The 23,368-nt window shown below is 36.5% G+C and overlaps 2 protein-coding genes across 4 annotated transcripts in view; both read left to right on the top strand.

Moving 5' to 3' along the window:
* Positions 1 to 15,566, top strand: part of PDE3A (phosphodiesterase 3A) — a 316,118-nt gene extending 300,552 nt beyond the window's left edge. For both annotated transcript variants that reach the window (XM_025879891.2, XM_025879892.2), the window contains 6 exons: positions 862 to 975; positions 1,111 to 1,310; positions 3,463 to 3,666; positions 4,345 to 4,500; positions 6,687 to 6,942; positions 14,893 to 15,566. In XM_025879891.2, coding sequence (XP_025735676.2) covers positions 862 to 975; positions 1,111 to 1,310; positions 3,463 to 3,666; positions 4,345 to 4,500; positions 6,687 to 6,942; positions 14,893 to 15,134 — 1,172 coding nt within the window. In that variant the 3' untranslated portion in view covers positions 15,135 to 15,566. The remainder of the gene's footprint in view (positions 1 to 861; positions 976 to 1,110; positions 1,311 to 3,462; positions 3,667 to 4,344; positions 4,501 to 6,686; positions 6,943 to 14,892) is intronic.
* Positions 15,567 to 15,696: 130 nt separating this feature from the next.
* Positions 15,697 to 23,368, top strand: part of SLCO1C1 (solute carrier organic anion transporter family member 1C1) — a 75,096-nt gene continuing 67,424 nt past the window's right edge. For both annotated transcript variants that reach the window (XM_073877895.1, XM_073877898.1), the window contains exon 1: positions 15,697 to 21,109. The gene's annotated coding sequence lies outside the window, so the exon portion shown is untranslated. The remainder of the gene's footprint in view (positions 21,110 to 23,368) is intronic.

The raw sequence follows: 23,368 nt of genomic DNA, 5'->3' as shown, positions 1-23,368 counted from the left end.
AAGGGCCAGTAAACAAGAGAAAAACTTGGAAGAATTGCACCAGAAAAAAAGATGAGCCAGGAACACATCAGGCCTTTGGTCATGGTTCAGTAGAAGCTGAACTGCACATATAGAATAGACCCCCTTCCCACGATAATGACGTTGTAGCTAGAGGATTTGGTTTTCCCATAGATTTTGCTCTTCTAAATGACTCAGATCCCTACATTAATGTTCAAGGAAGTTTTTATTTTTCTCTTCGTACTTCCTAGAGCTGTATTCCCATATTATAATTATTAGATCAGAGAACATCATTAATTGTGGTTTTCAATTTTGTTTTGTGGATTTAACCTACATATAGAAGATATATTATTAATTTTTGCCAGTGTTTTAATTTTGATGTAAAAGAATACTACTTTGTTTTATTCACAGATTATATTTGCATGCTATTTATCAGAGATGAAATATTAGGTGGTATAGGTCATTGGTCTGACCTAGTTGAAGTATGTCATGGGTCTTTTATTCTGGTCCTCTGCATAATCTTATACAGGAGCATGGAAATAAGTATAAGGGTAAACATCGCAGTGATTGCACATAGTGAGCGTTCTGTAGATGTTAGGTTTCTGGTAGACTCTGGCCACAGATTTGTCCACTTCAGACATCTATCTGCATGCATAATGAATGTTGTGTGTGTTTTTTTTTTCTTGTTACTATGAATATTATGGAGTCATGGAAGAGTAATCAAAGAGTATTTGTCCTAGAATATTTGGCTGCCTTTCACTGGGGTATTAAAATGTTAAGACTAAACTGTTTATCCAGTAGATGGCACTCTTAGTCCTTGGACCCCAAAGTTCACAAATGAATGTTCCTTTGCACTGGTTACAGATCATAACAGAATCCATGCCACTGATGTGTTACATGCTGTGTGGTACCTTACTACGCAACCGATTCCGGGCCACTCAACTGTGATTAATGATCACGGATCAGCAAGTGATTCAGGTACGTATTAAGTGCATTTTTGCTCCCTTGTTAACTATGGGGGGGGGAAGCATTTCTTTAAAAAAGGAAGTCAAGAAAATAGTATCAGTTTAATACTTTTTAAAAATTTCTATTATGTTCATTTTCTCTTCTCAGATTCTGACAGTGGATTTACACATGGACATATGGGATATGTCTTCTCAAAAATGTATAATATGCCTGATGATAAATACGGATGTCTATCTGGAAATATCCCTGCCTTAGAGTTAATGGCATTGTATGTGGCTGCAGCCATGCATGATTATGATCACCCAGGAAGGACTAACGCTTTCCTGGTGGCAACTAGTGCTCCTCAGGTAAATCTTTCAATTTTGATTCGAAGAAATAATTCGATTTAGAGATTTTTCCAAATGAAATTAATTTTATAAATTTTGATTTATAATAGGGACCAAATGAATATGAGCCAAACTATATTTAGCCCTAGGATATTTGTAGAGTTGGTCCAAGCTAATTTTGAAAAGATATCATGTTTGTTCCAAGATGTTAATGGCAGGCATGCAACTTTATTACCCTTGGGAAACCCTTCTCAGTTTTCTTCTTAAGAAGAAAAACTAGTTGAATCTGTATTAATGAACCTTCTCAACAAAGAAAATCCAACCTATACAAAAGTCCCTTTATGAAAAGATTAGAGAACCAGATCTTTCTTGGACTTTTAATTATGTAAGCCTTCTTTGTACATAAAACCCATTCCTTTGAAATACATTTATTATAACAACCGCTATTCCTGTGACATTTCTATTGATTAGTAGGATTTAAACATCCATTTATTTCATTCATTTGAGGGAATTTTTTTTTACCTGAACGTAGTATTCCAAAAACAATAACTTTAAAGAAGTCCATTTTCTTATATACTTAAATTTAGGTCAAAAATTAATCACTGAGTATCTTAGCATCTCCATCTATGTAATTAAACTCAGTAAGTTTCTCTTTGATTTAATTAGCGGGAGCTAATGAATCATTGAACACTACATCAAAAACTAATGATGTACTATATGCTGGCTAATTGAACATAATAAAAAAGCAAACAAAAACCAAAAAATAATTAGCTGGTTCTATGTTACTAAGTATTCTGAGATCCTGTTTTTTCTTTCTAGAGGATCTAGAAGCCAATCTGCTCTCATACTTATTTTGTTTGTTTGCTTTTTGTCTTTTACCCAACTCCCATCATTTCCACTTGTCTTAAAGACTAGACTAGAATTTTCCTCTAATCTATATACGATAAAAATATCCTGATATTTTTTCCCTCACTACTTAAACTTATTTCAGCATGTCCTTCATACACCAGAATTATTTTTCCTAAAGATGGGCAAATCTTTTTGCCAGCACCATTTATCATTCATATTTTCTGAGACATGTATGCATTTTTACTTAGTATAATTTAAATTTTCATGTACTTTGTCTTTCCTTTTTGTCCGTATGCCTTTTTTTTTTCCTGTAATGTCTATCACTCTAGTCTTCAAGCAAGGTTTAGGTAACTTCCTCTTCTTTTGTAGTGTCCCTCAGCATTATTAGAGAATTCCAAGCGAGTAGATATTTATTATACACCTTTACTTACTAGTTGGAGGGTGATATCTTCTATGGCTGCTTGTGGGATGAGAATGTTTTAAATTATAAACCTCTCAAGGAGTCCATTCCTATTTATTAGTTATATGTGCTTAAGAAAAGGTAATCTTTGAGATGCCTGGGTGACTCAGTTGGTTAAGCATCTGCCTTTGGCTCAGGTTATGATCCCAGGGTGCTGGGATCGAGTCCCTTGTCAGACTCCCGGGTTAGCGGGGAGCCTGCTTCTCCCTCTCCCACTCCCCCTGCTTGTGTTCCCTTCCTTGCTGTGTCTCTCTCTGTCAAATAAATAAATAAAGTCTTAAAAAAAAAAAGAAAAGGTAATTCCTGTTCTAAATGCAGAAAGTAACTGACTTACTCAGGAATTTTAGTATATTTGGATTGTTTTTTAAGATTTTATTTATTTGAGAGAGGGAGTGAGAGAGAGAGAGAGAGAGAGCACAAGCAGGGAGGGAGGGAGAGGGAGAAGCAGGGAGCCCGACGTGGGGCTCGATCCCAGGACCCTGAGATCATGACCTGAGCTGAAGGCAGACGCTCAACTGACTGAGCCACCCAGGTGACCCTATTTGGATTTTTTTTAATAGTTAAATTCCTGTGCAAAGAAATCTGATAAAAGCTAACTCTAATCCCCTCATTTGCAAGAGTTTAGAATAAAGTTTCAAGGAAATGAACTTCATCTTAGGAAAAAAGGAAATTTCAACCAAGGAAAGTAATCAATAGTCAATGTAATTACAATATGGAATTCTTAATAACCAGCAGTCACGAGATTACATTTCTGTGTTCCATGAAAGAAGAGGATCCTGAAGGCTCTACCTATTCTTGTGTATTTTTTATGATTTTTTTTTAATTTAAAAGTTGAATCTTTCAGTCTTTGCCTTATTTGCCTAGGCGGTGCTCTATAACGATCGTTCAGTTTTGGAGAATCATCACGCGGCTGCTGCATGGAATCTTTTCATGTCCCGGCCAGAGTACAACTTCTTAGTTAACCTTGACCATGTGGAATTTAAGCATTTTCGTTTCCTTGTCATTGAAGCAATTTTGGCCACTGACCTGAAGAAACACTTTGATTTCGTAGCCAAATTTAATGCCAAGGTAACTAGATTTGTACCAGTCTTCATTTTATGACCATATTGAAAGATGTCATGGAATCAAAGTGTGGAACAAAACTTACTGCTCTCACCTCTAATACGTCAACTGTGAAAATGAAATGCAATAAAATGTTTAACCAGAAGCAGATATATGGCATTGGTCCCAGTCTAGAAATCTGAGAAGTTAAGGTGCTGTCTACCTATATATTATTCTTTGTGCTGCAAAGAAATAAAATTCTCACTGTCATTGGGGTTTTTTTTTGTTTGATTTAATTTGCTCTCATCTCTGTGGTATACTAACATAAATTGTCTGGAAGGTGAAAAGGTCAAAACCCTGAAACAAAATTTCATACATCAAACATAAATACCCAAATGTTAACTTAAGAAAATTTCTTATCATTTGTAGTTATATTTATTTACTGGTCATTGGTAATATATGCTAATTTTAAATAGCATTTTCAGTTCCATAATTAATAATTACTTTATCACTTAAAATTTTATTTTTCTGATGAACTATTTTACTATTATGCAAGCCAGTAGCATTTTAAATAACTAAGAAGTTCCTCATTTCTTGGTATTCTTTCTCTACATGTTGAGAAGATAATAAATAGTTTGTTGTTTGGTCTGTCCAACTTTTGCTTTCATTGAAGCAAACCACACTTTACCTTTACCCCTCAAACAGGTGAATGATGATGTTGGAATAGATTGGACCAATGAAAATGATCGCCTACTGGTTTGCCAAATGTGTATAAAGTTGGCTGATATCAATGGGCCAGCTAAGTGTAAAGAGCTCCATCTTCAGTGGACAGAGGGTATTGTCAATGAATTTTATGAACAGGTAACTAAACTGTTTATCCTAATTCATACTTGGGCTGCTCATAAATTCGCAAAGGCTTGCAAAAGCTATAAAAGTGTGATCAGTCTCTTTTATATTCAACTAACATCAGAAAACTAAAAACTAAAAACTCTAAGATAAAGTTATTTGCCAGTATTGCAGAGGATGGAGGTGGAGGCAGGCAGGAGAAGATGTTGAAATAATGAAATGACCTACTGAGACATTAGCAAGACCATTGACATATTGTGTCTTTTTTTAAAAATGAATTTATTATAATAGAAGCTCATTTACATTTATATGGATGAATGTACATCAGATTAAGTTCATTTACTTTTTTTAATAGTAACACCATATGAAAAAGCTTTATAAATAGACATTTTATTTGACATGATAATGTGAGAGTGAACACACTACCAAAAAAATCTACCACAAAAACATAAGCATAAGGTGATCTTCCCCACATTACCCTACAGTGGCCAGATTATATGTGAAACTTTGTTTTGAGTACTGTGAACTACTCTCTTAAGAGGATTCTGGAGGTAGTGGAGCATGGGTAAAGGATAGAAATCAGTGGCATCAAAGGACATGATGAAGGTTGCTGGAGGGGCGGTGGGTGGGGGGATGGGATAACTGGGTGATGGGCATTAAGAAGGGCACTTGATGTAATGAGCAGTGGGTGTTATATGCAACTGATAAATTACTAAATTCTACCCCTGAAACTAATAATACAGTATATGTTAACTAAATTGAATTTAAAAAAAAAATTTTAAAAAGTGAAGATGATTTCCCTGGGTGGGGTGGGAGGGAATGGAGTTGATATAGTAACTGTCTTCAGATAATAAAGACTGACATACAAATTTAGGATTAAGTGTATCATGTTGGGGAGATTAAAGAAAATAAATTATCACTTAACACGGGATCTGATTTATAAGAAACAGTAGATTTCTTCTGTAGAAGTCTAGAGAAGTCTTTCAGTCTATAGAAGTTATAGGGAGATTGATTTCAAGACAATGTGAGAAAGAAATATGTATTATAAAGGCATCCAGAGATAAAATGAGGCACTTTTTTAAGTAATAAATAGCTATCACTGGACGTACTTGAAGGGGGATTAGAAAGAACTTTTGTGGGTTTTATAGACAGCACTCATACTTAGGATAAAAGGTTTGTATTTTCTAGGAAATAATGTATTGCCTTTTCTAGAAATGAGATTAATTCATAATCAATCTCCAAATATTGAGATACAGAAAAAAATAGGGGCACCTATTTTTGACTCAGTTGTCAACCAACCAACTCGGTGACTCAGTTGGTTAAGTGGCTGCCTTCAGCTCAGGTCATGATCCCAGGTTCCTGGGATCCAGTCCATGTTGGGCTCCCTGCTCAGTGGGGAGCCTACTTCTCCCTCTCCCCCTGCCCCTCCTCCCACTCGTTCTCTCTCTCTCTTTTTCTCTCAAATAAATAAAATCTTAAAAAAGTAAAAAATAAAATAAATTTAAAAAAGGAAAATAACTCAGTTGTAATAATTCAACTACATAGACATAACCATTGTTGATATTTCAGTATATTTCCTTCATTAATTTTGCTAGGTGACTACTGGTTTACAGTCTGTTATTTTTTCTCCAGAAAGATTTGAAGTAGTTCAAAATAAAAGCACTTATGCAGTAGTACTATTAAACATGTTGACAAATAAGAATATCAGAAATCATATAATCATAGAAGATATAATTTAACCAAAAGCTGGGATAAGGTAGTACCTTTAATTGAGCAATAAATTATTCTAAGCTCTACTGGCAGCCAAGGCAAAAGGAAGAAAACATGATAGATTATGTATTTGTTTCATAATTATTCCCAGGATTGCATTTTGAAGTACATTTATACTCTAATAGAACAAGGACTGACATAATAAGAAATACTATCTATTAGACCATTTCTTCTATTGCCCTTTGATCAAAGCCAAAAACTCAAGATCACCAAAGTGATAAATGGCAACAAAGCATTTTGACAGGGATCTTAGCAATTTGGGTAGAATCTTTTAGCAGTCAAGTAAAAGAGGGAGTTCACACATGAATATCTGGGTTCTTACATAATTGCAGATTTTAGGTGCCAAGTGAATGTTAACTTTACTAGTATTTTTAACTTTCCATGTCATTTATTTTTCTGGTCAACTCTTCATGCTAAATTCCTATTTCTAGGGTGATGAAGAGGCCAGCCTTGGGTTACCAATAAGCCCCTTCATGGACCGTTCTGCTCCTCAGTTGGCCAATCTTCAGGAATCCTTCATCTCTCACATTGTGGGTCCTCTGTGCAACTCCTATGATTCAGCAGGACTAATGCCAGGGAAATGGGTGGAAGGTAGTGATGAGTCAGGAGATACTGATGACCCAGAAGAAGAAGAGGAGGAGGAAGCACCAAATGAAGAGGAAACCTGTGAAAATAATGAATCTCCAAGTAAGTTTTATAAAACCTATTTCTAGTGTGTTTTTCCTAAGATTTTTTTTAACATAGGTCAGATAAATTTTATGCTTCTCATGAATTACATAGTTTGTGTCCAGATATCTTGATCTGATTGTGTATAACCTCCCTTCCCTAATATCATAACCCTAGAAGTTAGAGATAATGGAATCTATTATAATACCACATTCATACAAAGATACAGCCCCTGTTATGAAGTAAAGAGAAATTAAGCAGCTGAAACCTGTTCTTCAGGGTATCTTAATGATTTAGAGATGAAAGGAATTTCAGATACCATATAGAGCAACCATAGACTTTCGTTGGCTTAGTTGAAGGAAGGCCATGTGAAGTGGTAAGAGGTAGTTATCACTCATTCATGTAACAAATATTTATTAAGCATCTGCTTTGTGCCAGGCATTCTTCCAAGTACTGAAGATAGAGCCATGAACAAATCAGACAAAATATAAATAAATCCTTGCCTGTTTGGGCTTTTTTTCCAGTAGATACTAAGCAAGACAAATCAGTAGGTCTCTAACATGTGAGGTGCTGATAAATGCTAGAGTTAAAAAAAAAAAAGGAAGAAGGATATGAAATATTGCAGAGAAAGCTTAAAATTTTAGACAAGGTAGCCACAAATGGTCTAAATAAAAAAGATTAAAAAAAAAAAAAGGACTGAAAGAAGTGGGGGAATGATCCATGGAAGTATAGATGGAAAAAGCGTGCCAAGGAGAGAGAAAAGCAAACCATATAAATGTCCAGAGGTGGGTGTTGGCTGGGTGTTCAAGAAGCAAGGGGAGGGCTGGAGTGGCCGAGACGGAGGAAAGGGGGCAATGAAGCAGCAGGAGAGAGATGGTGGGGAGCCAGATGATATAGGGTTTGAAGGTGGGGCTCTGAGTAAGGTGGGAAGCCATCAGTGATTTTGCGCAGAAGAGTTAGCTGATTGAGCTTATATTTTAAATAGGTTGCCTCAGCTGCTGTACTGAGAATACTCTTGAGTTTGGGGTAGAGTGAGGGTAATAAGTTAAGGGGCTGTTCAAATCATCCAAGTGAGAAAGGACTATGGCTTTGAACCAGACAGAGTAGTCACATTAAAGACGATGAAAAGTGTTTCCATCTGGTCATTGATTTGGAGCACATCATGTAGCCAAACTAACCCATTTGAATTTACCTGACTATAAAAAGAGATTATTTTTCTTCTCGTCTTGAAATATTCTCTGCTATTTCTCCTGTCACAGGGAGGAGACCCAAACAGCGTAATTAGTAAAACCCATAACCCTTACAGTGCTATTGCACAAATACTATTCTTGTGTTCACGAAAACATAGTGTGTGGTTTAATCTGCCTTCAGAAAGAAAGTACAGTCGTAATTGTTTTCAAAGCGCCTACCCGAAATATTACCAAAGAGAGACATTCTGATCATCTGTTCCTATTTTTTAGCATAGTCAGGAAAATTCATGACTCATTTCATCTCAGGCATCCAGTAAATACAGTCTAACATGGGTATTGACCCATTTTGCCCTCATATAAGTACTCTGTTGTAAGCTTACAAAACAGAGAAGGGAGATCTTTATTAAGTATAAACTGATGAGGGTTTTGCAAATTTGATTCTAGGTCAAATTTTTGCCTAAGTTCTGTCCTATATATTAACTTGGGTACAGAAGGAGGGGAAAGTCAAAAGTTGTTTTCCTTCAATATTCTATTATCAAAATAACTATTTTATATCTCTGGTGCTTATAAAAAGGTTTCCATTAGCAATTTGGGGCTAATCCTGAGATTCAGAGATTGGAGCCAAGACTGGGATTCATGGCTTATTTTTTCACTTGTTCATTTAATAAATACGTATTGGTTTTCTTCTTTTCTTTTTCTTTTCTTTTCTTTTCTCTTTTCTTTTTTCTTTCTCTCTCTCTCTCTCTCTCTCTCTCTCTCTCTCTCTCTCTCTCTCTCTTTCTTTCATTTTCATTTCAAAGAGCCAGTAGTTTGCTGTCTAAGGACAGGACAGTTGTTGTTGTTTCCACTGAGTGACATTGGAAAGTGTTGTAGGCTTAGCCTCTTGGAAAAGCTTTGTTCCCATGGGCCCTCACTGATTGCTATTTGAACTCAAACACATTGAAAAAACACACACATAATACAGGCATCAAGAATCCAAGAACACAGGGCAGGAGATTTAATGGGCTCAACTTGTCAACGTTGGCTTTAGCAGCAAACGCAACAACCAGATATTCAATTACTTTTCTTTCTGTAGGGTTAAGTTGCCATACTGACTTCCAGATTCAGATACGTTGCTCTCCAAACCTAGCTCTCCAAACTCTACTGCTGTAGAATCCTAGTAATTTTAATTTCATAATCATATTGACTGAGATGTTTAACCTGATTTAGCCTCAAACTTAGATTTCAGAAAAAATTTAGATTAAACATGCACTGATAATTTCAGCAATTTGTGAAACTTGGAGATCTCCCAGGAAACACAGAATTAAATGTTTCAATATGGTATCCTACGGAAAGAAGGCTTTTTCCCAACCTCATAATTAAATCTGAAAGATTCCTACAGCGAACTAAGAGGTTTCTAATGAAGTACTAAGCTGCATTTAGAATTTGAGCAATGAAAGGCTCTTTGTTCTCATTTCAAAAGGTTCCAGTGCTGAACAATTTGGCTCCCAATACAGGCATGTTTTAGACCACCTGCAGACTCTAATCTACGCAAATTTATTTGGTACAAACTTTCTTCTACGTCACCTTATTCAGTTTAATTCCAGAGAGGTTTATTGCTAACGTTTAACAGCATTAATAAGAGAACAGCTGTTCTCATGGGGGCTGCCCTGAAAGGAAAAAGAGAAAAATTGAGCTTTTGTTACCTCTTCCCTACGAATACACTGCCATGAATGTGTATAACATTCAGATGGAGTAATCACCTTGAGCAGTAGCGTTTCTCCTGTCACCATGATTCAAATCTATCCTTTAGCCAGTGCTCATGTGTAACTCTCTTGATTCAAAGTATAGGTTAAAAAGTATATTAACATTTAAAAATTTCTCAACAGAAACTGATTTGTACTAACTACAATAAAAACAAAGTAGAAATAGGCAAGTAGATGGCTTTGGTAGAAGAGTAATTTTATAAATGTGCTTTTAAAAATCTAATGTAGGGGCATCTGGGTGGCTCAGTTGGTTGAGCATCTGACTCTTGATTTTAGCACAGGTAAAGATCTCAGGGGGTCACGGGATCAAGTCCCGATTCTCTCTCTCCCTCTGCCCCTCCTTCCCTCTCTCTAATAAAAAAAATCTAATATAGTAGTAATATATCTTATTGATTTTTATAGAAATAATTCAGATTTCTTTAAATTTATTGTGTGTGTGTGTATCCTTATCAAGAAACTTTCAAATGAAGAAATTGATGTCAGGCTCCAGGACTCCATCACCTTTTGTCTGTATACGTGCCTCTCACTCTGCCTGGGATGCTGCCCACACCTTCTTCACCCAGTGTGTTTAATTCTCAAAACTTACATCTCACCTCAGGTGTCCTATCCCTTGAAAAGAATCTTACCTATTCCCTTGCAGATCGAGTCGTGTGTGTTGCCATGGTTTGATGTGTCAGAAAGAAATTGCACTGCACACTTATTAAAAATGTCAAGAAAGACTTTATTCAAGATTACTGCAATCAGGAAGAGATATTAAACTCAACTCTATTGAAACTAAGGCAGGAGAATTTTTAAGCACTAACATGAGCTATTGAAAAAGTACTATAGGACCTTAGAGGGAAGTTGGTCAATGTGATTGAGCCATCTGTGTTTGCTAATTGGTAGTTGTTGAAGTTGGGCACTTACCCTCCCATGGAGACTGGAAGTTAGGGACCCTGTTTTTCTCAGTGATTTAATTTCAAAAGAATCACACCCAGGTACTTGAGAAAGATGCTCCTGGGTTATAAAACTGGCTAGAAGCTGGGAGAAGATTTATCTGTATTACAAAGGAGCAGAGAAGGTATTTGCACTTTCAACTCTTATAAAGTAAATGCTATAAGGAAAGGGAAGTCAGAGAACGATAATCTGGAAGAAATCAGTCTAAAGTTAGTCAAGCTAAGGGGAACATTAATTCCATCTTGGTCATATGCGTACATTGTCATAAAACACAAATACATCATGTGTATTTCATTTTTTGTCTTCTTTGCTCTCTTCACTATAAACTGCAAGCTCCCTTAAGGCAAGCTCTTGGACTAATCAATCTTTGTGTCTGTAGCATCCAGAAAATTGCTTGTCAATTAATAGGTGGTCAATATAAGTTTGATTGATGGGTTTATCTCATAAGTAAAATAATGAATACAGTAAATTGTTTTTTAAATTTTTGCTTATGATTCTGCCTGTATCCATTCCCTCTGGCATTTATTCAACTTAATGATTTTGTTATGTGTCTGTATGGTTCAAAAATAATTCAGGATAATTTAATTTAATGTCCTTTTATTTGATCTGTATTTTTAAATTGATCTTATCCTGTAAAATGCAAGAAATTTTTGTGGTATATTATAATAAAACTGTTGAAGGAATCACTAGTACTTCCATAAAAATTTTGGTGGATGGCTTCCAAGAGATCTAGTTCCTTTGGCACACCTTATAAATAGATTTTTTTTTCTTATTGTTACTATTTTTTCTTCTTTTTTTTCTTCCTCCCCCTCCCCCAGATTATACATTGTGAATCATTGCTACTTCATTAAGTAAACCCAAATATCCCTGCTGACCATATTGGTAACTTGTACTATTAACTCTTAACATAGTCTCAATTAGATCAGAATATCCTGTGGACCACTTTTTCGTATCATTGTCATTTTTATGACATATCAACACTTCACCATTTACTTGCAACTGTGGAGCAGAAACTAGGGAGAACATAATTCATCTAGTAAACTCTTACTGAATACTTACTGAAGTCTGGAGTTTTGTGAATATACATACAAAAGGAGGAACAGGTTTCTGTCCATAGGGAAGTTTACAGTCTAAGAGGGGATCTTAGCCTACTTTCTAAATTCTTGGCCTAAGTCTAAAATGGTCACTCAGATAAAGGTAGTAAGGGTTATATTCTGGCTGTGAACAGACCCTTTTCTAAGCTCAAAGATGAGCTGCCTACTTTACCCCTGCCCTTGAAGGTCTCCCAGATATTTCGTTTTCAGCATCCCCCTCAAATCTCCTCATCTAACATCGCCTCTCAGTACATCTTTTTTTTTTTTTTTAAGATTTTTATTTATTTTTTGAGAGAGAGAGAGAATGGTAGAGAGAGAGCATGAGAGGGAGGAAGGTCAGAGGGAGAAGCAGACTCCCTGCCGAGCAGGGAGCCCGATGCGGGACTCGATCCCGGGACTCCAGGACCATGACCCGAGCCGAAGGCAGTCGCCCAACCAACTGAGCCACCCAGGCACCCTCTCAGTACATCTTAATACCAGCTACTCAACAGCTCAGGCCAGACAGCTCAGGGTTTTTGTTTTGTTTTGTTTTTTATTAGTTTCAGAGGTAGAATTTAGTGATTCATCAGTTGCATATAACACAAAGTGCTCATTACATCACATGCCCTCCTTAATGCCCATCACCCAGTTACCCCATCCCCCCACCCATCTGCCGTCCAGCAACCCTCAGTTTGTTTCCTAGAGTCCAGCGTCTCTTATGGTTTGCCTCTGTCTCAATTTTCATCTTATTTTTCCCCTCCTTCCCCTATGTGCATCTGTTTTGTTTCTTAAATTCCACACATGAGTGAAATCATATGGTATTTGTCTTTTTCTGACTGACTTATTTTGCTTAGTGTAATACCCTCTAGTTCCATCCACGTCATTGCAAATGGCAGGATTTCATTCCTTTTGATGGCTGAGTAATATTCCATTGTACATATACACCACATCTTTATCCATTCATTTGTCGATGGACATTTGGGCTCTTTCCATATTTTGGCAGTTGTTGGGCATTGCTGCTATAAACTTTGGGGTGCATGTGCCCCTACAAATCACTATGTTTGTATCCTTTTTTGTAAATACTTAGTAGTGCACTTGCTGGGCCATAGGGTAACTCTCTTTTTAACTTGATTCCTCCCTCTTCTTTTTTCCCTACATCTAATCAGTTGCCAAAGTCCTGTTGATTAAACCTCACAAATGTATCTCACATTTATCAAATTCTCTTCATTTCCATTACCTTCACCCCGTCCCAAGCCACCATCATCATGCCATATCCTCTCAACTGAGTCCTTTTTCTCTCTTCCTGCCACCTTTAAAAGATTCTGTAAGACTCAGTGTGATTGCATCTGCTTTTTCACTGTCTCCCCACTAGAGTAAAAACTCCATGCTGGCAAGCATTATGTCTATCAGTGAATGACCAGAACCTTGGTATGTATTAAGTGCTTAATAAATAGATAAGGAAGTGGAAGACTAAATAGTGAATTATGGTATCAATTCAAATTCTTTAACATATCTTCTGTTTCTTCTGTTGAAATTGATTTTATTACACTTCCTCAACCAAGAGATGCAGTTCTGTGAGAATTGGCTTCAGTACTTCTGTGTTGAAAACATGAACTGTTTGGGTCACCAAGACAGGGTAATTTATCTATTACAAGCATATTTGCTGAGCCTCGTTCTGCATAAGGTGTATATAGGTCTTTACAAGGCTCCCTAAAAGAAGCTGAGTCTAATAGAGGGGCTAATGCCTAGAATATATGAGAACAAGATAAGTGCCCTAAAGGATGCATATTACTGAGGAAAATGTTTTTGTTACAAGTGAGAAGACTCCAATCAAGTGAGCGTATACAAAATGGAAATGATTGGTTCAGGTAAACCTAATGTTGTCTAGTATCCATGCTTACTTGCACCTGCCCCTGTCTCAGAGACCCCCGCCTGACAGCCTGATCTTCAACCTTGCTTTCTTCATGAGACTGGAACTAGAGCCAGCTCTATGTTCCCTTCATTCCAGATAAACAAGCAGAGGAGAAAAGATCCCCAGTCCCCATTCCCTTACTCATTCTCATTCTGTGCCATTGGGAAAAATCCCAGGGAAGGACTCTAACTGACCTGATTTGGGTCATATATATACCCTTTGACCAGTCACCGCGACACAGCTGTGTTGTCAGAAGGGTGGGGGGAGTAGAGTTTGACAACCTTTTCTAGAACTACATAACTAAAAAGGGGATGAGAGTTTCCACTCAAAGATTTTGGCTATACGGTGATCAGAAAAAGAGGTAATGATAATGAGAAAGGAAAAAAAAAATGAAAGCAATCTGTACTTTGAGAAGTATATATGGAATGAAATCAGAGTTTAGAGGAGAGGGAGAGATTGTTTCTTAGAGGAGGAATTCAGTGAAATCGGATTGGGTCTTAAAATAATAAGTGGGCGTGAACTTTCAGTGACTGAGAAGAGCATTTGAGAAAGAGGGCAGTACCAGCTTGAAAGCAGAAGAGTTCACAGTATATACAGGAGAGAGAACAGTGAAGTAGAGACAGAAGCCAGGCTGTAGAAGAAGGAAGACTGCAAACGTGGGTTTGTGCCACTTGTGGGAGAACTTTGAGAGGAGTTTGACGTTAATTTTTTAGTCCGTGTGAAGCAGAACAATAACACTGAAACCAACTTTAAAGAAATCAGTCTTGTAGACTTGTGCGAGTTGAATTAGTTGACAAAGTGAAGAAAGACGTAACAAGAGGTTCTCCCAGTGGTCTAGGGGAACAGTCTTGAGGATCTGAATGTATTGAGAATGATACCAAGAAGCAAGCAAAACCTTGTATTGGGCATTACTGAATATTAAATCCTGTTCACGGTATGTCTTCGTGGTTTATGACTGATTGTTGCGGTCTTCCTCTTATTTCCCCACTCTCGCAAACAACGTCGTCCTGATAAACAAATCCAGTGACATACGTATCCCTTTGGTACTTAGCTCCTATTAATAATGTAAAAAGAAATAACTGAGCACACAAATAAGTGATTTGGTGTTTTCTCAGGAAAGAAAACTTTCAAAAGGAGGAAAATCTACTGCCAAATAACTCAGCACCTCCTGCAGAACCACAAGATGTGGAAGAAAGTCATTGAAGAGGAACAGCGGTTGGCGGGCCTAGAGAATCCGTCCCTGGACCCGTCCCCCCAGCAGCATTCCTCAGATCAGATCCAGGCCATCAGGGAAGAGGAGGAAGAGAAAGGGAAGCCCAGAGGAGAGGAGATCCCGACCGCCGAGCAAAACCAGTGACAGCTGGATACAATGAGCTGTGTTTCCAAACAGAGTGACTTGTCACAGACTCTTTTCAAGCCAGCACAACACTTAGACACAACACTGTAGAAATACGAGAAGATGGGCAAACAGCTATTGCATTTTGGGATTCTTCGCATTTTATGTGTTTATTTTTACAGTGAGGTACATTGTTAAAAACTCTTGCTCAGAGAAGCTTTCACATTTGCAACACCAGCTTCTAAGGATTTTCTAAAGGAAGAAATATATATGTGTGTGTATATAAGCTCGCACGTAGATACATGTAAAACATATTCACACACATACACGCACATGAACACTGAAAGCCAGGATACTGGCTCCACAATTTAGTAACATTCATATTAAGATATATAGTGGTCACTGTGATATAATAAGTTATAAAGGAAAAAATAAAGGAAAACAAATCACAAAGGCGGTGCGGCTTAGCAGGGAAACAGTGCAGTGAATGTAGGTTACCAACTAAGGAGCTTTTGCTCTTAGTCCTGACGGCTGAAAGTTCCAGAGCATTATTTGAATTCTTATACATCCTGCCAACATTGTGTGTGTGTGTGAGAATGTGTGTGTATGAGAGAGAGGAGTGAAAGGGTGCTTGTGTGTATGTATGTGTATGCAAAGAGAGATTTTTATGGTTTTAGTAGTTCATAGAATAGCTGCAGCGTATGACGCAGCACATCTGAACAAACACAAGGCAGTTCATCCTGGAGTGTCTTAGAGAGGCCGCCGTCCCAAACGCCTGCCTCCATGCGGTTTCAGTACAGATCCCTCCGCAGAGGGAGGGTATTCACAAGCTGGTGAGAGGGCCACGTGACTGGTACTACTGCTCATGCACCACTTGGAGGCGCTCTATCGCCAGCCTTAAACCTGGAAGACAGGCATTTTCCAATCTACTTGCCTAATGAATGTATAGGAGCTGTTTGTGAGTATGTTACTCACCGAAGATCAAATCACCTTTTTAAGGGGATGAAATTCCTTATACATAAACACCTAAGAAGGAGCTGGAGGCAGATCTTTTAATTAGGTTAGAATTCTCAAACGTTGCCAGAGAAGACCTGGGGAATTGCTCTAACAGTGATCCCCCGTGTCTTAGTTTGCTGCAACATGTGTGGTAGAAAAAGAAGAAAGAAAAAAGGCAAAAAGAAACCCACTGTGGGAGGATATATAGTGAGAGATGAGGGGGGAAAATTTCAACCCGGGGTTTGGTGTTTGTTGACATAGTGAAAGACCGATTCTTGGCAACTATTGAAGATTGGCTTTGGGTGGCGAGGTTCCCACTGATGGCCCTGTTGTGGTGGTCCATGTGCTGTGGGATGGGGTGGCTTCTATCTGCAGTCTGGCCCGTTGTCTGTTCCTTTTGGCAGGGAAGATTATTAGAGGGATTTGGGGGGGACTGGGCCTATTATTGAAAGTCTTTTTTTTTTTTAATTTTGTTTATCTACACTTGTTTATGCTGTGAGCCAAACCTCTATTTAAAAAGTTGATACTCACTTTCAATATTTTATTTCATATTATTATATTTGTCATGAATAGTTATCTCGATGTAAATATAAGATTTTTTTGTTTCTGTAGATAGTAAACTCTTTTTTTAAAAAAAAAGGAAAAGGGAAACATTTTTATAAAGTTATATTTTAATCACCATTTTTATACATTGTATCTATCTCCAAGCCCAGTAAGAGAGTGATGATTCATTTGCACGGAGGTCTATGGACAGCCACTTATCTACCTATCCTAATTTAAATGATAATCTGATACAGTTATTTTATGCCAATTAAGTGAGGATGCCACAAAGGTTTTTTCACTAGGAACTTTTACTAACTTTTGTGTAACTTTGGGGTCCATGTCTCCCAAAGAGAAAGACTTTCTTAACCAATACCGAATTTTTATGATTGGTGTCCATTTCTTGCCAACACTTTTTGGTCATAATTCCTCCTTCAATAGTATGTACGTAACTGCTCATCAATGAAACGATCTTAGCTTCTAAGGAGACCTTGATGGTGATTTCTAATTTTTATTTCCTCTGACGTCATAGAAAAGAGTGTTTACATTTTAAAGATGCCTTTGTTTCTCATAAATGAATATTCTTCCCTCCCAAAACAATGATTGTACATTAACCCATGGCGTTTTCCACACAAGGCAAAGATAATATGATCAAAAACAAACATTTTCAAAGCAAATTTCCCATTAAATAAGAAAAAATGAAAAGGCTCAAGTAAATGCAGGCTCTACTTAAATAATGAGAATAATTTCATATTTTTTGACTTAACACTAGGTCTTCATTATTCAGTATGTACTGAGTTGTTTTCCATTTTCTTAGTGTTGCCTGTGTGTCTCATGTTTGCAAAAATTGCTGTGAGTCAGATACATTTATTTCCCCAGTGACTTTAACTGTTCTCCAGCCCTTGCAAATAAGAGAGGAGGGGAAAAAAAAAATTGTGCTCACATACCTCTTGCATTTAATTCCTTAACAAAGCAAATCTTTTCCCTTTCTCCCAATGCCATACATATCTAAAACACTTGCTAAGTCGAGGAAAAATATGGTTGTGGAGCAAGTGGAATGACAGCTGTACAGTTGAGAGTCTAGAAGCATACACTGGCAGCTTTGTCAAAGCTGGAAAGCCCCAAATAGGGGCCAGCCTGACTGCCAGAGTAGAGGTCTTAGCAAACTACCTGGTTTCATTTATTTTGTTTTAAAATACATGAAGTAATGGTGGCCAAAGCACTTAGAACCTCTTCATTCCAGAATTGTGTTCATCAGTCCAGGCAGATTGACCATTTTTTCTTCAAAAATAAATTCCCAGTCTATTAAAGCTAAAAGTCCATTGAAATAAAGGAATGGAGATCAAGTATGAGACTTTCATACACATTCATTACATCCCAAAGGATGCCTAGGGACATAAAGAGATGTTTTCCGCTGATGATATTCACCCTCGCCTTGGTGAGAGCAATATTACCGTGTTCACTTCCAACTCTGGAGCATACTCCCTGTGGTGCCAGTGTATTTGTTGCCATTTACTACATTTTTATATGAGCCTATGTATAGGTGCCATTAGATAAACTCAGGTCTTTCAAATGAAGGAATTTCTAGCCCATTTAGGAAAAGGGATAATTGTATAGATAGCCATAAAACCAATGGTAGGAAAATTTGGAACTGGTGACCTTGATGCTAGGGGTTGCTTTCTGTTAAGGAAAAGACCAGGTATCCTGTGAGCATCATTGGTGTTATTTCCAGCGTGCTCATAGAATGTTTTATCAGTTATCCGTCTTAAGCCAACCTTTAGGATATTGTTTCCTTGGTGAAAACACCACTTTAGTTTTTTTCTAAATGATAAAATTGTATTTTTTGTCATTTATATAAGACTTAGTTTTGCTCTCAGTAGAAGATGAAGACAGTAGCTCTGGATAGATCTCTGTTGGTCTTCATCTGACAAGTGAAGGGATGTCCTCATATTTAAGGAAATACTCATTTTCTAAAAGAATACCCAATTCTGTCTGTTCCCTTTTGATGGAATTCCAGAACAAACCCTAACCATTGCAATCCCAGTAAAACTAAAGAAAAGGGATTGTAGGACATTCAGACTGTTCATATTACCTGTATGTATTGTGATTTCCTCATGTCCCCTGCCTCTCTTGATTTACGATTTCCCGACGTCCCCTGTCACGTGCCCAGAGAACTTTCTTTGAGGGTAAAAGCTGTGCAAAACGCATGAGACTCAGGCCTATTCTTTGTTTAAATGGTGGAAAAATATAAATTATTTTCTAAGTAATAAAGATATGAAAATTATCATCGTAAATAAAGTCTAAAGTTTGAAATGACTGTTTTACAAAAGTGAGCGATTTGTGTCATGAACAACTCCTGAGTAATGAGAAGTGAATAATCAAAAACTCATTTCTATCCTACTTTGGCAGGTATTTTTGGTGCTTCTCTGTCACTATGGGGATCTCCACTCCTTGCCTTTTAAAATATTTCTAAAACAAGAATGAAAACCACAGTAAGGATCTTACTGTCCTCTCTTCCATCCTAACGCTGAGTCCCCACTTGATGCCTTTCCTAGCTTATAGGCCACTTTGGAAATAAACTGTCTTTTCAAACTGGCAGAAGGCTCTAGTAAAACAGAGTTTTGTAAACTTTTGTAGCCTGGGGTAAATCAAGATTCTCCTTATTCTAGAGATTATCAGCTCCTGCACGTGGAAAGAAAATATCAATAAAATTTCAAATGCTAATAGCTCAACTCCAGACCACTGAGAGCTAGAATATCAATATAGTTTGAATCCAAACTGAGTTTCCTTTGTTCATCTTTTCTCCTAACAAGCAACAAAATACCTTATGATCATTGTTCTAGGTCATTCATTTCTCTCATGATTTTTCCATGAAACAAAACCGAATTTGCCGATATTGTCAGTCTGTGTTTCTAATCTGTTCAACAGAATTCCACTTTAAGATTAGGAAACCAAGTAGCCATTTTAGGTGAGGAGCATTCCAAAATTAAATTACTCGTAGAACTTCTATTCAGAGCAAATTATGCAAGTTTTAGGTCCTATATTCATATCAGGTTGTTCCTCTAGAAAATATTCAAATTCTTATAGCAAGTTTGCAGTAAATTAACTAGACTATAAGCACTGAGTTAATGAAACCACAAACAGAGCATTGAATAACTTAACTTGAGGTTTTGCATGGTATTTACTATGTTTAGCACTGATGATCCATGGTCGGAGAACAAGAACAGGGTTTTCAGTCTCCATGATGCACCATGGATGGTAGGGCATTTGTGTATCACCACACATTTCATTTGTTAAAATGATGCTGCTTTTCCCTTACCTAATGGTGCTTTTACCTCACCTGAAGTGTTCTTTATGTTCATACCATGAAATCATTCTAACAGCAGGTTAACAATGGTGACACAAAAGAATTGGGCATTTTGTTGCAAAATATGTTTGGAGATCCAAAACTGAACATTAAAGCTTTATTATTGGTGGAACTCAGTGTTCACATCTGCAGATTAAAAAATACTGATCCTCCATTAATTATTAAGTGCAGTAAGACTGTAAACTACGTGGAATTATATAGACATGGAAAACAAAATTGGTTTTTGGTATATGCTTCAGGTTCTAAAAAGAGCCTGAATTTCCTATCTGAGGGCAGCTAGTTCTTCTCCATATTATACTTCTGAGGTTGATTGCCTTAACAGGCATTGGTATTCATGGATTTCTGCTTCCCTGAGGAGTGGTGGAACAGAGAAGTCAAGCCGATGCCTTCTTGATAAGAAATACTGAACATGTTGTCCCTGTTCAGAAAGGTTTCTTCATTGCTTCACATCAAGAAGTGGTTCTTTGATCATGCAAATAATTCAATCAAAAAATGCTTCAAAGAGAATAATATTAAAACATCCTATGTAAGTACTATCAAGAATATTTAAATTTGATTAAGCTTTTGAACCAAAGCTGTTTAAAAAAATTGTTTTTTTTAATTATTTGACTAAAACAAAACTTGCAAAATGACATCCCATGGTTTAGAGATGTTAAATATATTGATATAATCAGAACTAGTATTGTGTAACAGAAAACTGGAAAGAATATTTAGTTCTTTTTCTAAGGTATGTCATGCCTCAGGGAGGCAAATGCTTTATGGAGGGTCCAAGAAATACATGAAATAGATAAAAATTTAGTCCCAATAGTTTAATTAGATTAAGTGTACAAATTATAGCCCGAGTTCTTCTGGGTTTTCCCAAGAAAAAGAAGTGTATTATCATCCAGCAATTTATCATGGATTAGGTTGTTTTTAAAATAAGTGGTCTATTAATGTAGATTATATTTTACTAAATTGTAACACACTGAAAATGCCAAATACTTATCTTCATTACTAAGAAAATCACATCTTATTAATCTTGACTTTCACAGATGAAGCACTGACCAGGCAATAATCCACACCCACTGCTTCATCTACCAAGACTGATCAAATGGTAGGTTGGAATTTGAAATTCATTAATAGAAAAGAAATAAAAAAAAACTATTTTAAAACTTTACTGCCTTAACTAAAATTTCAATGTCAGTAGAAGTTCTTTCAGATGAAACAAATTGTAGCAGGAAGTCTCCCTTCCCTCTTAAAAAACAAAACAAAAACACACAAGAAACAAACTCATAGGAGAAAAGTGGGGCTTCTCTTCGATTTTATTTCCATAACTCAAAATAGTAAAGCAAAAGGAATCAGAACTTCTCTGCCACAATAAGGAGAAAGAACGCCTTTCACCCCAAGTTCTAACTCGCCTTGCCTGGTTTCATGGTGCAGCCCGTGGTATTAAAAAGAAAAAAAAAAGGGGGGGGGCAGAGCTATGGTTTGGGAGTGAACACTACATAAAATGTGAAGGATCACCCCGGGATACCCCTCCATCTTTGTGACAAACCAATTTAGTTATCAGTTACTCTGGAGTAAAGGGGCTTAATGGATCCATATTTCAACCCTGACTTCCTTTATTACACTCCGCACTTACACATGCTTTGGAATGTGAATTAGCCCTTGGAGCTTGGAAACTGCTGCTTGAGTACCTTTTGAAGGGACAGAATTTTTTTTTATAGTATTTTTACTCCCTATATTATAGCAAAATATTTGGATGATTTAATGCAAAATTAAAAGTAATTGTTTAGAGATGTTTTATTTGTGTATATAACTTCTTGTGGTTAGCATTTTCCATCAATCTTCTTTTAAAAGTTAACTGATTATTTTTATGGCTCAAGCAACTCCTACCATATTTTCTTTTAGCTAGTTATAAGCATAAACCAGTACTACAGTGTTGCTATCTTTAAATGATAACCCTAACGTATCTGTATAATACCTGTTAGTGGGGTTTATTGGCCTGACTTTTAGTATATACTTGTTCATTTTTTTTAAATCACTATTTTTTAATACTCTGTGAAATATTTGCATGGGATTTTCACCATATTATGTTTGCTTAACTGGTGGTTTTGTTTTTGTTTTCCCTTTATGAGTATCACTTTACTTCTTGATACATTCTCACCGAAGAATACATACCATTTTTGTTCCAACAAGGACAGTTTGTTAGTTGATGAGCACTGGAAATAAATATCACTGAACCCACCCACCCCCTGATATTTCTTCCTGAGGACTTTTATCATGCAAATCACAAAATGAAAATTGGTGCTTTTATAAATGTTCTGAAACTTTCAGAACAAATAAATGAAACAAATAATGAAAATGAGAATCTCCCTGGGTTTCTATAATGCTATTAGGATGTGCAACTGAAAGAACTGTAATCTGAATCTAGAATATTTTTGGTTTGGGTTGATTTGGTTAATTTGATTTGGTTTTTGGTGTTAAAATGGGTTTCTTTTGCCCGATGGAACAGTTGTTCTGGTTGTCATTATTTCTTCCTTTTCCTGACCAAAAACCCAAAAAACAAAACAAAACAAAAACTGCCATTGGAAAGCTTAAATTAGCATGTCCCAGATATTTGACTTTGTAGAGTACTTGCAAACCAGAGTACTTGCAAACCAAATTTAGTATTCCTAAAAAGCAATATTTTCAAAGAAATACCAACCAAAGTAACAGTATAGGGGATGTCATTTGCACATGACAGTTTTTAACAAGGTAATCCTTACCACTTCTCAATTGAATATGTTTATTAATAACTTTCCAAATTTATCAACTTATAGAAACCCAAAAGTGAAGCATTAGACCAGTGATCATTTTGCAACTGAAATAAATCTTTTCCTTTCACCTGTACCTTGCACTTAATATATGCAGCAATACTTCATATCTTCCTATCATAATTATTTGTTAAGTAATTTAGTTAATTGCTGATAAGTATTTTGTAAAAAGTAAAATTGTACAGAAAAAATATTAGATAAATTGTACTTATTTTTATTGTTTATTAGCTTAGACACTACAGTGATGCTCCTTGTTTGCCAGAATTACTGGAAGTGCCTCTTGATTTTATAGATTTTATATATGTATATATATATATATATTATATATATAAATATTACAGTAAACATATACTCAAAATTATTAGAATTGTGTCACAGGTGAACAGTGTGGATGTTACAATGTGAAAACTATGTATAATATAAATATAATTCTGTGGTATTATGTTTGATGTAGTTATTTACACAGTTCAAGTCCTCCATCCAGTTTTGAAGGCACCCTTACCTCTTATTTCCAAATGCAGTGGCTTGTGCCCAGACGATGCATGCCGCATTGGGCC

Source organism: Callorhinus ursinus, unplaced genomic scaffold, assembly GCF_003265705.2.
Source record: "Callorhinus ursinus isolate GAN/ISIS: 27379988/994484 unplaced genomic scaffold, GSC_fseal_2.0 scaffold27, whole genome shotgun sequence".
NCBI classification, from domain to species: Eukaryota; Metazoa; Chordata; class Mammalia; order Carnivora; family Otariidae; genus Callorhinus; species Callorhinus ursinus.
Note: the sequence above shows the minus strand (reverse complement) of the source record. Positions and strands in the feature narration are given on the sequence as shown.